This window comes from Drosophila hydei, unplaced genomic scaffold (assembly GCF_003285905.1).
Source record: "Drosophila hydei strain 15085-1641.00,03,60 unplaced genomic scaffold, DhydRS2 tig00000250-arrow-arrow-pilon, whole genome shotgun sequence".
NCBI lineage: Eukaryota > Metazoa > Arthropoda > Insecta > Diptera > Drosophilidae > Drosophila > Drosophila hydei.
In genome coordinates, this window is record NW_022045696.1 from 741,297 (window position 1) to 758,601 (window position 17,305).

The 17,305-nt window shown below is 42.0% G+C and overlaps 1 protein-coding gene across 2 annotated transcripts; it reads right to left on the reverse strand.

Annotated features, from left to right (window-relative positions):
* LOC111603345 (histone-lysine N-methyltransferase 2D) lies at positions 1-8,808 on the reverse strand. 2 transcript variants are annotated; one of them, XM_030223672.1, is made up of 8 exons: positions 8,613-8,808; positions 3,458-4,644; positions 1,768-3,391; positions 1,524-1,702; positions 954-1,146; positions 651-856; positions 363-582; positions 1-271 (listed from the first exon to the last, which is right to left on the reverse strand). In XM_030223672.1, exons 1-8 carry the CDS (start codon positions 8,754-8,756, stop codon positions 14-16), a joined length of 4,011 nt encoding a protein of 1,336 aa, XP_030079532.1. In that variant the 5' UTR covers positions 8,757-8,808; the 3' UTR covers positions 1-13. The 2 variants fall into 2 exon arrangements, with proteins under 2 accessions (XP_030079532.1, XP_030079533.1); XM_030223673.1 differs by lacking the exon at positions 8,613-8,808 and adding an exon at positions 5,391-5,653.
* Between the last annotated feature and the right edge of the window lie 8,497 nt (positions 8,809-17,305).

The following is a 17,305-nucleotide window of genomic DNA, read 5'->3' on the forward strand; positions in this document are numbered from 1 at the left end:
GTTTAGTTGGCAGCTAGGACGAGCTGGACTGATTCATATTGCCAAACATGTGGGCTGAGAACGAGGTTTGCCCCGCCGAATTCGCTTGCGACGTGGACGACTGTTGTTGCTGTTGCTGCTGCTGTTGTTGCTGCTGCTGTTGCGCCTGCTGTTGATTCAGAGAGCCCCGACCGTGCTTCGGTATGGGCGGCTGTATATACTCGTGTCGTGCCAATGCAAACACATCCATGCGATCCTCCTTTCGATAGGCCAAACAGCCACGTATGAAACTCTACGAACCGAATCGATAAAATCAGGATTAGAAATCTCGTAAAAAGTAGCAAATGTATATGAATTTATAGCTGGATGGAGTTAGTGCTAACCTTTGCCTCGTTGGAAACAGTTGGTTTGTTGGAGAACTGCACCTCGGTGGCCTTCAGTATGGTATTCTCCTCGAGAATTGTTGCCTGCGATTGATTATGGCCAAACGGCTTCTTCCCATATAAACATTGATAGAATATCACGCCCACGCTCCAAACGTCCACTTTTGATGAGATTTTCGGTGGATTCTTGCCAACCACAAAGCATTCCGGCGGCAGATACCTGTAGTGAAACACGATTCGTATTAGTTCTATGGGAAAATATCTACAATCGTTAATTTTAGTATTTACCAATAGGTGCCCGCGCCCTGCGATGTCAGATCCATGCCATGATCTGGATTATAGTTCTCATCGTCCATCACCTTGGACAAACCGAAATCGGTTATTTTGATCTCGCCGCAGACATTGCCCTCAGTCAACAGAATGTTGCCCGGCTTCAGATCGTAGTGGATGACAGGCGGTTTAATCTCATTTAGATACTTGAGTGCAGATACAACCTGAATGCATAGTTGGGATTATTATTAACAGTTATTGTGCTCGTCTAACGTACAATTGGAATTTGAATTTGAATTTGAAACGATTTGCCACACTCACCTGCATTATTATCGAGCGCGCCTCACGCTCGGGAATAGTCTTATGCTGCTTCAGATAAAAGTCGAGATCGTGTCCATCACAATACTCCAGCACGGTGCAAAACGAGTTCGCATCGATCTCAAAGACATCATAGAGCTTCACCACGCGCGGATGATCCAGCGCCTTGTGTATGTTGTACTCCCGCAATGCGTGTCTAGATAATGATAATATATCAATTATAGTCAGAGCATGATCAATCTGTTCGCAAATGTCGCCCGATCTCACTTGCCCACTTCCCTCTTCTACTACTTAAAGCGCTCTAATTGAATGTGATAATCTGACTAGAAGAGATTGATTAGGCTGTGTCAACTATTTATGCAACTGGCCCCACTTGAACAGGTCAAGCTCTCCCACAGATTAAGATGTACAAAATGCAAAGAGAATTATAGCCTATCTGTCTGCATTCAACTTGAGATTGGTCTTGATTGACAGACGAGACACGAATAGATTAGAGTAGATATGAAATTGAAGAGACTGCCGATCCTAACGTCCTAAGTTCGAATTGATCTGTTCGCTGCTGCCTCTACTCACTTGATATAATTAGCTTTCTTATCCTCCTTCCAATCCTTGTTTAATTGGTGCACCTTACATGCGACATAGCGTTGCTCCTTGAGGTCGAATGCCTTGTGCACCTCGGAGAAGCCGCCCTTGCCCAGCAGCATCAAAAGCAGATAGCGATCATTCAGCACAGGATGATTGTTAAAGCGGGACTGCAAGACGGATAAAGGATTAACACAAGGATGCCTTTGCAGACGCCAGAGCGAACTGATCTTACCTGATCTTCGTTGAGTATGCGCTTGAGCTCGCGTATGTGGAGATTACGTTCACGCTCGAGCTTCTCCATCTCCAGCTGCAGATCGGCGTCCTCCTTTTTGAGTGCGTTTTGTCGCAGCTTGAGTATCTCATCGTATTCGTAATACTCCTGCGCCGTATACGCGCCAGACACCGGATCCGGCTTAAGAAATGTGCCCGAATCGGAGCAGCTGCCGCTATCGTTGCCACCGATGCCGCCGCCACCACCAGCGCCAGGTCCGCTGCCAGCACCACCGCCACCGCCACCGCGATCCGATAGCCTGTCACCGACGCCTCCGCTGTTGCCGACATTGGCGCCCGATCCACCGCCGCCGCCACCTGCAACGCCGCCACCTGCGCCACCGCCACCATTGTGGAGCAGCTGCGCTTGCTGTGCCTGTGTTGAATTGGAGCGGGAGAGACCACGGCCGCAGGATACGACCACAACAGCGCCGCTGCCAGCGCCAACGCCGCCAGCGCCAGATGTGTTGACGGCGGCATTGCCGACAGCGATGCCACTGTCCAGACTGCCTGCGCCGGCATTGCCGCCAAGCCGATCGGTCAGCTGGGAGGAGTCATTGGAATTGGAATTCTGTTGCTGTTGCTGCTGCTGGTGTTGGTTGTTTTGCTGATTGCTGTTATTGTTGCGCTTGCGCCCGGACTCGGCTGGACGCTTCTTCATCAGCTGCTTCTTCTGGCGATCGATCTCTTCACGTTCAGCCGTTATCTCCTCCTGGCGTCGGCTGAGCTCCTGAAACGCATAGCCGTCCGTCCAGTTCTCCTGGAATGTGGCGCCGACGCGCTGTGTCACAAACTGGCCCAATCTGAGGCGATTCTGCATGCACTTCTGCCGCGCCTCCTTCTTCTCGATGCTGCTCTTCTCCTTGAGCAACTTCTTCACCACATCGATGCACTTGGCAATGTGCGACTTGTGCTGATCGATCGACTTTTGGTGGTTCATTATCTGGCACTTTTGCTCATCGGACAGTCTTGTCATCTCGTCCAGCTTCGCTTTACCCGACTCATGCTCCGCCTCCCGCTCCTGCAGCTCTATCTGCGATACTTCCGTTTGGGTGCCCTTCGTGTACGTCATGATAGCCGTTGGCATTGGCAACGGTGGCGGCGGTGGTGGCAGACCACCAACCACGCCCACGCCAACACCCACACCCACATTGACGCCAACGCCAACTCCGACATTGACGCCCAGCGTGCTTAGTTGCTGATGCGTGGGCACAACGGCCACGCTGGCCGCCGATGTTGTAACGGGCAACTGTTGCTGCTGTTGCGCCTGCTGCTGTGCCGCTTGTGGCCCTACCACGCCCAGACCCAGACTGGCGGCATTTAGGACACCGTGCGCCACGCCCACATGTGACATGGCCACGCCCATTTGCGTCTGCTGAGGAACCATTGCATTGGAAGTCTGTTGCTGCTGCTGCTGCTGGCGCTGCTGCTGCTGTTTGGCCGCCGCTGCCGCCGCCGCCGCCGCCGAGCTAACGAAATGAAAGTCGGCGCCTGCCTGCTGCACCTGCTGTTGGCTGGGCGACTGCGTCTGTGGACTAGTTGAATGATAGCCGTGTATGGAGTACGCGTTCGTCGTCTGCACCTGGCTGTTCACCTGCTGCTGCTGTTGCTGTTGCTGTTGCTGCTGCTGTTGTTGTTGTTGTTGCTGCTGCTGCTGTTGTTGTTGTTGTTGCTGTTGTTGTTGTTGCTGCTGCTGCTGTTGCTGCTGCTGATGTTGTTGCTGCTGCTGCTGCGTGGCTGATGATGGCGATTTGCTGCCCGTATGTTGCCGCAGGCTAGAGTTGCCACCCGACTGCTGCTGCTTGTTGAAGTAATCGTTAATCTTCTTGTCATTGGTACCTGTCAGCAGTAGACGCGCACTTTTGCCACCAGCGCCGGCCCCGGAGCCGCTGACGCTGCCTGATCCACCGCTTGGCAGGGGGCAGCGATCGGCGCCCAGACTTAACGCTAAGCTGCCGCCCGCCTTCGACATGGAGGTGTCGCGAAATGCCAGCGACTTGCCCACCTTGAGGCCACTAACAACCCCGCTGCTGCTTCCACCGCCTCCGTTGCCCGTCTCATCCGCATTGTTAGGCATTTTGCGTTTTCGCTTGCGCTCCGCAGGCGTGCGCGGCTGCTTCCCGCTGGTATTAGTGGCGGGTCCTGGTCCTGGTCCGGGTCCACTGCCCGGGCCTGTGCTATTGAGCTGCTGCTGTTGCTGCTGCTGTTGTTGGACACTGAGCATGTCAAGCATGGAGGCGCCGTTGTTCGAGTGCAATCCTGGATTTAGCTGCTGTTGCTGTAGGCTGCCGAGTCCTAGCATATCGTTGACATCCTTTTCGCTGTGCGAGGAACCAGTGCTCATATTCGAGTCCGGATTGCTGCTGTGTCCACCAGCAGCGCCGTGCGGCTGCTGTTGCTGCTGATGCAGCGCTGCGTGTGGATGCTGTTGGTGCAAATGTTGCAGCTGCTGTTGATGCTGTGGCGGCAGTGCACTGTGATGCAGCGACTGTTGCTGCTGCTGTTGTTGTTGCTGCTGTTGTTGTTGTGCTAATGCCGCCGCTGCTGCTGCCGCCGCCGCCGCCGCCGCTTGCTGTTGTTGCTGCTGTTGCTGTGTGGTTAACTGCTGCAAATGCAACGTGTGCGTTTGCAAATGCTGCTGCTGCTGCTGCGTAAGCTGCTGTGGCAACAATTGCTGTTGCTGTTGCGCCTGCGTACTGTGATGATTTGCAAAATGTGGCTGCTGTGGCTGCTGCTGTTGCTGCTGCTGTTGTTGTTGTGCTGCTTGGCTGCTTGGATGATGATGACTTAGGGTCGATGTGGTCTGTGGGGCCATCTGCAATTGAGCGCCGGCGGACATCTACAAAACAAAAAGAAAATATAACAAAAAAAAAACTTAATTAGTTGAGTTTATTTGTTATACACAACACATTTGCATAAACTAAAGCAATTGATCGATTCCTCTCTTATCGATACGCAAGGCAGTGCCTTTTGCAACACTGAACCACTTTTTGTTTTGATTCGCTGGTTCGTTGGAGACAGCACAGCGCTGCCAGACATATGCCTCTCAACTAAGTGGCAACGGTGAGGTTGAGCCGCAAATTGAAATAAGAAAAAAAATGGCAGAACAGCGAAAAGAGCGAAAGAGAAACGTGCAAAATACATGGCAACAAAATGACGAGTACGAGTATGTGTGTGTGTGTGAGTGAGTGAGACGTCATAGCGAGCGCGTGCTACTCTGCTGAGCGCCGCTCCGCAAGACATGCGTGTGAGTGAGCGCAATGCAGCAGCAGCAGAAGTGTTTGTGTATTTGTGTGCTTCGAGTAGTTGTGTGTGCGCTTCTGCATGTGTGAAATATTTTATCAAAAAGCAAAGACAATGAAAAAAAAAATCGACATAAGAACAGCGTTGAAAATCGAAATACAAATTATATGTCTACCCAACACAATTTTTTCATTATTTACATATGTATTTACTTTTTGCCAACACTTTTTATTTCTTTCCCTACACAACACAATTTAATTATATTTTTTTTTCATTTGCTTTATGGATGAGAGTGTATTTGTGTTTGTGTGTGTGTCTTATTTATGACAAAATGCCGTTCACCTTTTTTAAGCGCCGCATATTTTTCTGCACACACATACGCTTTGCTTCTGTGTGTGTATGTATGCGTGTGTATGACGTGTATGTGTGTGCGTGTATGTGTGTGGATGAATTTTCACATTCTATTATAATTTATCACATTCATTGTTGTGTTTATTTCTGCACTTTTACGAATTTTACATTACGCTTTACGATTATAATCGACTATTTTGCACGCCGCGTACTTAGTTTATGGCTGGTTTTTGTATTTTTCTTTCAGTTTCGGGGCAGGCAGCAAATTGTTATACGCGTATTTGTAATGGTGCGCGCGGCCCGTAACAAGCAAGAAAAAAGGTGAAAAAGAAGAACAAGAGCAATAAAACGCGTACACAGACAACGACAACGACGACAGCGCAGCGACAGCGACAGCGACGAACGTCTCAGACTCGGCGATTTTGCTATGCAGAGAGCACGAGCGCGAGAGCAAGGGTGAGAAACACAAAACCAAAAAAAAAGAGAGCGAGAGAGTGAGAAAGAGTGCGCGTATAACGAGCCGGAGTGGAGAAAACAACACAACTGCACCACTACACAACACTACAATATTTGCAAATCGACGGAAAGAAATGTACAATAAAAATTAATCCGATTGACAGGCAGCAACCGCTTCGTCGTCGTCGTCTGTCGTTCTCTCGCTCGGCCTTCGTTGGCCTGTTGGGTTTCGGTTGCTTTTGATAAATTTCTGCGACTTCCGCGCGCGCCCATCCAAAAACAACACCGAAACTAAACTACAACAACTATTTGTAGTTGGTGCTGCTGCTGCGACGACGCCGCTGCGCGACTGCGAGCATTCTTCTTCTTTCTACACTTCCAACATTGCCCAGCAATCAGCAGCAGCAGAGCAACCCAACCGGCGTCTTTGTCATTTCGCGTGGAGCGCGTTGACGTCAACGTCGACGCTGGCAGCGATGCTGACGACGACGCCATTGCCCAAATTATGTTTGTATTTATACACACATAATATGCATGTACTTTTATAATATATTTATGAATATGTGTGTGTATGTGTGTATGACTGTTTTAAATAAAAGAGCAATTTAAATTATGATTTAAAAAATAAAAATTTAACGACATAACTTGTGCCAAAGCCAGTTAGATATACATAAATATGAATAAATAATAATCAACAAATATACAATTAGTAAACAATAATTATATGAAGCTCTCGCAATTTCGCTTAGAAAATTTATTTTAATGTAAACGTTTGGCTGGGGCAACGTAATCCTTGTATTCATGCTACCAACAGTAGTGCTGCAAGCGCCGCAGTCACTTTTAGCACCAAATAGTGTTAAAAAGGAAGGAAGCAAATCTGCGGTGTCGACGCGTCGCATCGCTATTTGCGGTTTGCTGAACATGACAACAGCTGGGCACTGGCCGAAGGTACTGCCTGCTGCATTGATGAGAGTGAGAGCGGAAGATGAAAACGCGCTGGAAAAAGTGTTGTCAATCATGGGTAAGAAAAAATGAGTGAACGCATACCCCAACGAACACTCAAGAAAGTTGTAACGGGCCAAATTGGCAACACCAACAACGGAGAAAACAAATGATAACAAACTTTGTGAGCCGCAGTGAGCCCAAAATGCAAAAGAAATGGGCAACGACGACTTAATTTTTCGGCTTGCTCCACTCACGTGCGCGCGAATGAGATAAATCTATGATGATGTTGATGTTGATAGGAGCTACAAAAGCAAAAGCGTGCGAAAAGGCCCGCGAGACGCAGACGTAGACAGCGAACCGAGAACGAATCGAGACAAAACCAAATTCGAGCGTGAGCGTCCCTCTCTCTATATGAATGCTTGTGTTGTATGTATGTGTGCTTATATGTGGGTGCGGGGTAGTGTGCGAGGGTGTGGCAGTGACAAGCATAACGTATGTATGCACTTCTTATTGGCACCATCTGTGCATGTGGGTACTTGTGTGTGTGTGAGGACAGCAACTGCTGCTTCTGCTGCTGCTGCAGCGGCTGCGGCTGCGACTGCACCAGATGTACGTAAGTATGTTTGTGCGATAGAGTGAGAGAGTACTATTACGATTGCGAGTGCATTCCAATGCAGCTTGAAAACCGTTGCATATTTGGTGATTTTTCAAATGCTTTCGGGTAGCAACTTTTTTTTCAACGTTCGCTCTATTTGTCCGCCTCACTCACACTTACGACACTGCAGCGCATGCAACGAACAAGTTTTTTTGCTTTTGGCAACGAGTTGTGATAACGCTTCATTGCAAATACAAAGTACATGTATTCATATATATATACATCTGTGTATTTGTGTGTGTTTAAAAACTGGTTGTCGCCATCGCGGTAAGACGTTGACATTAGGGCTGCCATCCAACACAGCAACCCAAACAATCGCAGCTGTCTGGCAACGCCGTCGCACAACACCAGGCAACAACACTCGCCGACGTAGCCGCAGTTTAACAGTTCACATCGATGAGTCAAGGTCGAGAGACGTCACGCAAATTTTCGTTTTCATTGCTTACCCACAACACAGAAAAAAAAAACTATGTCCGTTTATTTTTAGCGTGCGAGTCCGACGTCGTGTTTGAACGACGACGAGCCGAACAGACACGAGCCGTTGCGACGAATGAATGGGAAGCGACAACGAACGTTTGAAAGCACGCAAGGCAGAGCCACTCGAATAATTAATTTATGTATTTTTTATTTTGCATTTTTATTTCGTTGTTTTTGTCGTTGTCATTGTCGTAGATTTAATATTAGAGCAACGCGCATTGAAAAATGTATGATAAAACATTATAACCTTTTCAGCAATAAAGTGTTGAAGACCTACATATAACATTCTATCATTTTTATTTACTAATTTGCGTCATTAACCCAATTAGATTGAATGATTTGTACTTCATTATTTATGATTACACTTTAGCTAGAACAGATATATTTAAGTTTCAAACAATGTATGTGCGTAAGTGTGTAATGCAAAATAAAGAAAATTGTTTGTGTGCTAATTTCTCTTTAAAAGATGTAAATTTTCTGTTAATTTCCAGACATTTCAATCAATGGGTTAACATGAATTGTGTCCCCAATTGCTTAACAGACCCCTGTTAAGAAAATGTGTACTGGGCGCACAGCAAAGCGCCGCAGCAGCAGAAAGCATCAGCACGTGCACGAAGCGCCGCCAATGTAAACAAAGAGAAATACACACAAAACGAAAAGAAAAAAATAACAACACTCACGCTCTTGGTTAACTTGCGACCAGCGGCGGCGCTGCCGGCGCTTCGCTTGCTGCCGTTGTTGTTGCTCGTGCTGCGGCTGCGTTTGCGTGCGGCGTTGCTCGCAGAAGCTGCTGCGGCTGTTGTTGCTGCTGCCGTGGCTAACATGGCAACGTAACAGTGAGAAAGCGTCGCTACTGACGTCGACGTCGCCGTCACCGTCGTTAAACAGCTGACACGCTTACCGGCAAAATTTTAAAAATCAGCTGCCATAGGAACAGCGTTATTGCTAGAACTCTCTCGCGCTCTCTCGCTCAGCGGGTGCAAATGTATATGTGTGAGAGCTCGACCGGCGTTCTCTCAATTTATTTGCACTCTCTGGTGTTTTCTCTCTGTTTTCCGATGCGACTGTTTTGTGTTTTGTATTTATGTTTGCCTTCTCTTTTTTTCTTTTGGCTTGCTTATTTTGCACACTTTGCTTGATTTGCACGTTTTGCATTTATGTTACACACACGCTTTGCTTCGGTATTCGTATCGTTTGGATTGCCTTTTGCCTGTTTTATTTTCGTTGTTGTTAGGTTTGCCTGCTGTGTTTGTATATAGTAGGAAGTTGGCAAAAATAAAAAAAATTCAAGCGCGCACGTCGTCGACAACGACACGTCACGTTACTCGCTCTTTAAGTTCGACACTGTTTTGCTAGAGAGAAGCGGCAAGGTAAAATTGGCAAGTCTACAACAAAAATGAAAACGGGCTGGTTGGCTGGCAGCAGCGGCTGCGACGCTGACTGAACATTTGTATGTCTGTCTGTTAACCGAGTGAACTTAAATTGTTCAGTTCATTCCGTATGCTGCTGTTGTTGCTGTTGCTGTTGTTGTTGTTGTTGTTGTTGACGCTGTCGTTGTCGCTGCCGCTACCGCTGTAGCAGTTTCTTAGCATTTCTCGCTTGTTCTTGTATAGGGTGATCGCAAGGCCACTAACGTTGCGTGTGCATTAGAAAGCTCTTCGCCTGCAGTAACAAAATTTGATAGTTGCGGCGAGTTTTTAGATTTGCCGTTAGCAGTGAACTGCAGCCCAACCATGAACCAAAGTGGATTTTAATTTTCACTGTTAGCAGGCGCTCAGCACTAATAGCAGTCACCACAATGTGCATACATAGTTAAGTTGTTGGTGAAAGCATATTAATAGAATATTGCCGTTAACAGTAGCTGAGAGAGCGATGGTGCTATTAAACGTTTGGGTTTGGTCTCACAGCGACTTTGCATTCAATTTTTGTGTGCTGTTTAATCGTGTACACATACAGACAGATGTATGTATATACATAGCTATGGATACTAAAGTGCATGCTTGTGTGTAAGTAACAATATGTGCCCGTAATGGGCATTAATATTATCCGATAATGGTTCGAGGATGCGTTTGTGTCTGTGTGTGTTGACGCACCTGGCCTATTGTATGTGTGTATGTGTGTATGTGTGTATGCGTGTATCTGTGTATGTGTCTACGCGTGTATCTATGTTTGTGTGTATGTATATATGTATGTTTGTTTATAGAAACAGAGCAAAGACAAAGGAGAGGGAATGGGTAATAAATTCCCCGTTATATTTGTGTTGCTGTTCTCTTTAGATTAGTGCTTCTAAATACACTACAAAAACACACAAGCATACGCACACACACTCAGAACTACATTCGCACTCACACACTCATGCATATGCACAATATGTGTTTGTATGCCTATGTCAAATTGATTAATAGAACGCGCGTATGCATAAACATTTCAAATTGACGACATAAAAACAAAGACACACATATATGCATATGTGTACATGTACACATACATGAACAAATCAAACGTACATACTGACTTGTCATATGCATATTAGGAAAATCAATTTGTAAAAATTAAATTACGATTACGATCAAATATTAAATATGTATGTTTCATACATACATATGTTTATACTTATACACATTTGTGAATAAGTATGTTTGCTTATATGATATATCCTTGGCTAACTATAGTGTTTATTGACTTCATTTGATTACTCGACAAAATTGCGATTATATTTTAGTTTTTCACTTGATTCACTGTTCGACAGGAATATAGTATTAAATATATATATTTACATTTGTATCAAAGTTTGCTCAACATTCTTAAGACTCTCGTCGGTATAGGTTTAAGCTATTGCGATTCATATTTCTGGTGCATAGGGCAATAAATTGCAATTAGTTATTATTTCCATTCGTCTGGCAACGCCACCAACGCGCAGCATTCAAGTTTTGAACTTCGCTCTCTGCCTCTCTCCCGTCCTCTCCTGACAACACCCGCTTGCTCTCTCTCTTTCTGCTCCGCCCGCTCTAATTGCTTGTTTTGTGCATTATTTTTGTATTTTTTCCTTTCTGCTTTTTATGGATGAGTTGATTTCGTGTTGCACTTCTTGCCAATTTGCTTCGTATGTATGTTGCACACACACACGCGTACATAAGTGTCTATGTTAATATGTATTCCATTTCATTATATTTGTTTCCCCTCATTTGATTTCAAACTGAGCAACTTTCACCCAAACAAATTTACAGCAAAAAATGCTGCAAAATGTTTAACTGCAAATTATGTACACACACACGAATGTCAGTGTATGCATGTATGTCTGTATATTTGCTTGAATGCAGACATACATACATATATAACTTAATTTATTTATATTTTTCTTAGCATTGACATTCGTCCCAATGAGCGTCAGCTGACGTAATCGCAGCATAAAACAAAAATCAACAACAAATATTTAAGTGCAAAGGAAATAAATTAAAAAATAAAAGCAAAATTAAATAATTTCGTCGATGGCGACAAATATTTAATGTGCATTCCCGCACTGCAACGCATGTACTCTAGCAGATCGAAGAAGATACCCTACAAAAATGAATAGTTAAAAATATAAATAAAAAAAATGTTGGTCAAAATGATTAATCCAACAAATTTATCTATTGTCTGTTGTTTTTTTTTTAATTCACTTATAATTATATAAATGAAAGACAAATATATCCCCTTACGCACATGCATACAGGGTATTCTTATATACAAAGTAGGTAAATACATATAGAAGAGTAGAAATTACATATGTATTCATCTCATTCCCAATGAATCATACGAATTCTTGGATAAGATTCACAATGCAATTACCTATGTACATGCATACATGTGCATATATATATATATATGCATTTTCACATGTTTACAAAGTATATATAAAGTGATCGCACGCTCATATATACTTAGATACGTCTGTATGTATGTAAACATATGTATGGCATTTAGATTCATTTAAAATCTCATCAGTCTGTAACGCTAACAACTGCGGCATAGCAAATTCAATTGAATTTGTGTTTTGTATTGAGCCTCTGGGTGCTAATCGTATGACATTACGTAGGTGCCTCATAAGTGAGGGAAGCAAAAAGCACAAACGCTTATCTATATATATATATATATATATGTATATAAATATATATAAAATCTCATATATATATAAGTGATATATATGTATATAACTTGACTTATATAAACAAATTGTAACAGTCGAAAAAATGTTATCAAAATTATAAATTTCATGCATTTGATTCAAGTCACGTACACACACACTTTTATACATAAATATGTACAGAAATATACATACATACAGACATATGCCTATATATAGCTGACTTTTGTTTAAAAACAATTGTTTAACCTAAGCAAACATATTAAATTGAAAAATGATGTATACAATGCATATAAAAATATGTGACTGTCGTTGTCTGCCCACAAAATGCTTAAAGAATATAAAATTTACATATGTACACACATATTTGCATATATTCATATACATACATGTACGAGTATATACACGCGTAGAAAAACATTGCCAAAAAAAAAAAATAAAATAAAGTAAAAAAAAAAACAAAACGAGCATTGGCCACACAACAACTGCAATGCGCCGCGTTACGCATACGCAGATTGGGAGCCATAGCAGCAGCGAGAGGTGAATAACGACGATGCCGTCGACGACGTCTAATTATGCTGCTGTTGCAACAAAAACAAAATCAGCGACGAGAGCACACGACCCACTCACCGAGGCGACCGAGCGACGAACGCTGCGACGACGTCGATGATGACGACGGCGGCGACCCACGACAACACAAAATGTAAGCGCAGCGAGTGGAAACGAACGAGTTGCGGTGGCGGTAGAGGCGGCAGTGCCGATGCTTGCCTGCCGGTCTGCCGTCTCTCACTCTCTTATTCTCGAAAGCTCTCGCCCACTGCAATGGCAAAGGCAGCAGAAGCAGCAGCAGAGGCAGCGCTAGTAGCAGCGTCTGTCGCTGCAGCAGCGTCAGCGGCAGCGGCAGCGACGAATTGCTGGGTTTAAAAACAGTTTACTACTGAGCAGGCAAAAACACACAAACATGCCAAAGCAAAAGCAATAATAACAAAACACACAACAGAGTGAAAAATAGCAAATCAAAAGTGTAAAGTAAAGTAAGGTAAAGTAAACTGACGTTGACGGATTCGTCGCTTTAGCCGCGTGAGTTTTACGTTTCAGTTATTATTGAAGCACAAACAAATTGAGACTAAAAATGCGGCGTGAGATTTGATTGTGAGTAAGCGCAAGCGTCGCGTTTGTGCCGTTGACGCCAGCAGCGACGTCAGCGCCTCAGTCACATTTAAAATAAAGGCAAACAAATATACAAAAGTAAAAGCCAAAGAACGCAAGGGGAATGAAATTAAATGTCTGTATGTATAAAAATATATATGTACGTGTTATATGTGTATGTTTGTATATGCATACACATATATATATATATATATATATATATATATATGCATGTGTGCGTGTGCTTCAGTATGGTGGGAAATGAAAAAAGCGCAGAAAGGAAAAAGTAACGCAAAAAAAGCTAAAGCTTAGCGAGTGGCCAGCGACGATGTCGCGACGTTGGCGCCGCCGTCGCCAAGTGCAAAGTGTGTAGGGCGTGGCAACTAATGTGGGTGGTTGTAGGGTATGGGTAACATGTGTATGGGTGCATGTTAATGTACATGCAAATATGTATGTATGTATGTATGTATTTACATTAGCTGTTCTAGTTATTGCGCTGTCAACAATTCAAGCATAAAGCAAGAAGAGCAACAACTAAACAATAACAATAATATACATATACATAAATATATACATATGAGGTAATCGTGGGCTGCGCTGTTTGTTTATCAAAACAATAACAAAAAAGAAAAAATATTTTTATAATTTTCAGCGAAAATCAAAAATTGCCAAAAGACAGAAAACTCAGAAACAAAAGACAGCAACAGCAGCAGCAGCAGCAGAAACAACAACAGTAAACATTACCGCATCTGGCATACATACATACATATATACATATATAGATACATACAAATATACCAACAATACTACACATACACAAATGTACGTGTGTGCGTGCGTGCGTACGTATGTATGTGTGTATGTTTGTATGTTTTTGTTCGAGAATTTCTGCCTTCGGATGTATAAAGCAAATGGAATTTTTATTAACAGTCACAAAAACAGCAGCGCAAAATGCAGCCAACATTTTATTTATAGATTGCAAGACAAGGATAGCCTCATACAGGCAGTTAGAAAGAGAAAGCACTAACGCAAGTCTGACTAGCGCAGTGTGGTGGGAAGGGGCGAGGTTGAGGCTGAGGGCAGGGGGTAGACAATAAGTAACGGATCACTGTGCCGCCGTCGAGTTAATGAACTAGAGACTAGACAAACCCCAAAAGGCAAAGAGACAACTGTTTTGGGCAGAGCGCGCGCGGGTGCGCAACCGAGCGACAGAGAGAGAGAGAAAGAGTGGGGAAAAGGCAGGGGCAGAAGAAGCGGAGTGAGAGCAATTGAGAGTTTGTGCACAATTATATAAAAGAACAGAAAAGTGATATGAAATGTGTATATAATATATAAAGTAGAAAAATATGTACATACCTACATGCGTACATGCATGTAATACATACACGCTTGCATACATATACATATGTACATGCATATGACGATAAGAACCAAATACATTCAAAGTTCAGTTTTTGCGGCTTTGTTTCTTTTTTTAATTTTTTTATTTAGGAATTTACAGATACATACAGACATGTGCACACATACATAGTTAGCAATCGAGCCAGATACATAAACAAAGTAAACGATATGTACGTACCTAAAGCAGAGCTTAAGTACTTGCTTTTGTTCTCTATGTGATACTATGAAACCTTCTATTAGATTCCACAATTATCTAAGTATACTTTCTAAGCTTTTACCTATACACACATACACACATTCATACATCCATATGTATGTAAATCTTGTTTTTATTAATTTTGCTAGCTAGGAATACTTGAGCTGTGACTCATTGCCTTATCAATGGAATTTCACAATTCAGAGATTTCACATTATTGAGATTTCGAGACAGATTATTCTTAAATCGTGAGTCGAATGAACTAACGGAACTTCCTTCTTGCTTTCCATTTCAGTTTGTTAAACATAACCTCCAAAAATGACTTTCTTTTCAGAAATTTCCATCGTAGTGGAACGTTGCTTTCATTTAATATTTTATTTTTGGATAATACTTAGGCTATTGTGAATGATTTCATCAGCACTGTTAATTCTCGACTAGTGAGTGCGACCTTTAGATTATATCGCCACACTCAGCGCTCGTTCAATTACTATTAGTTATACAATACGGCGTGTAGAAATGGAACCACATACATATAGTACTATATACATACATACTTACATGCATAGATACAAATTTGTGCATATTTCAGAGTTCTATGACAATATATATATACATGTAAGTACATAGATATATAGCATTACATTCAGCTCGCATTGGGGTAAAACCCATTTGTAATATTGATTTTGCTTTTCAATTTTAGTTCTCGAATCGTTCACGTATATATGTCAGCGACATTTACAGAAGTAATTTTACAGGGTATACAAATACATTGATATTATGAAGAGCTTCCCCAAATTGTTTATATATATATATATATATATATATAGATAAGTATATAGATATATATATATTATATAAGTATATGTATACACTTCTATTATTATGAACGCAACACTATATGGAGTTGTGTTCACAAAAATAGTAGTGCATCTCTATATTTGCATATTATATCTATATCAACACATACATCTTCAATAGTTTTAACTACATTATTTATTCGCATAAATTATTTAATAGAACTAATTCAGAGAATTAAGCGTCTCTTTCGAGATGAAACTCAATTGGCACAAAACAAGTAAGAATGTTGCATTCACGGACGTCAGTGACTGCATAATACTCGTTCACGGTCCAAACGGACTGGAATCCAATTTGGCAAGTCTCAAGGGAAAGTCAAATTTGACATATCTACTTCTTGTATTCTTGTGCTTGGGTTATCTATACAAGTATTCGTGTATTACAATTTTGTCGGGAAAATCGTTATTCTATAAGGCAAGGGTACGCAAGGAGATATATAACAAATTTAATGTTCTGGAGTGATATTGCATAAAACCAATAGACTCGCTTTGCATATCGAACGAGTATTAAAACGAGCTACAGGCTTAACTCAATATAAGAAATATCCCTCATAAGACTTTTTGTTTGTATTTTGTATTCAATTTTATATTTACAAAAGTATTCATATATCAACACACGCCCGCACACACACACACACACATATATATATATATATATATATATATATTTAATTTTATTTTTTGTCAATTATTTCTCTATATATGTGGATTTGTGACTTTAACTGATTCGCATTATTCACGCCTCTCAGCCGGAAATACGAAACGCCAAGCAAAGAGAAAACAATTAATAAAATAACAGAAGAAGAAGAAAAATGAAATATAAAAACGAAGAAAGAAACAAACAAAGACAAATAGCTTTGTATTTGTTTAGGCAATTAACAAACCATTTTTATGCTCAATAAATTAATAAATTGTTAAAAAAAAATGGATTTTCAAGTTTTGCACGAAAAGAAAACCAAAAAACCAAAGGCAAAACAACAAAAAAGTCGCCACGCGCGTTCTTTCAGCTGTATGCGTGTGTGTGTGTATGTAAAGATTTGATACCAAATAAAAATATAAAAAGCAAAAGTTAATTTTTTAAAATTTATTTATGTATGTATATTAGACAATATTATTAATTTGATACATTTTAATGAAATTGAAAATGAAAAATTTTTAATTGGCGCTTGCTAAATACCCTGTAATTGAGTCAAACATATATATACATATATGTATATATACAATATGATGTGCCTATACCTCACCTTTCGGTAATGAGTATTTGGACTAAAAGCGCACAAGAAAATTGTCGCCCAAATCGTAAATATTTATCAGCCCCTCGATTCAGATTGCTCTATGAGCATACATGTTAACACATAGCGAGAGCGAGAGAGATGGCGAGAGTGAAACGCACATGCAGAACAAAAGCAATGCGCACTTAAATAAAAAAAATCACTCATACGTAATTTGAATGGAATTTTTTTGTTTTTTGTTTTTGCTCGCATCTGCGCCTGCTTGTCCTCTGCTGCTGCTTGCTCTTCTTCTTCTTTTTCTTCTTCTTCTTCTTCTTGTTAATCATCAACGTTTTGATTCGTTTTGCGTTTTTCCATTTGCTTCTTCTGCTGCTTCGCACTTGGATTTTGTTTCACTCTTATTTTGTTGTTTCTTGTT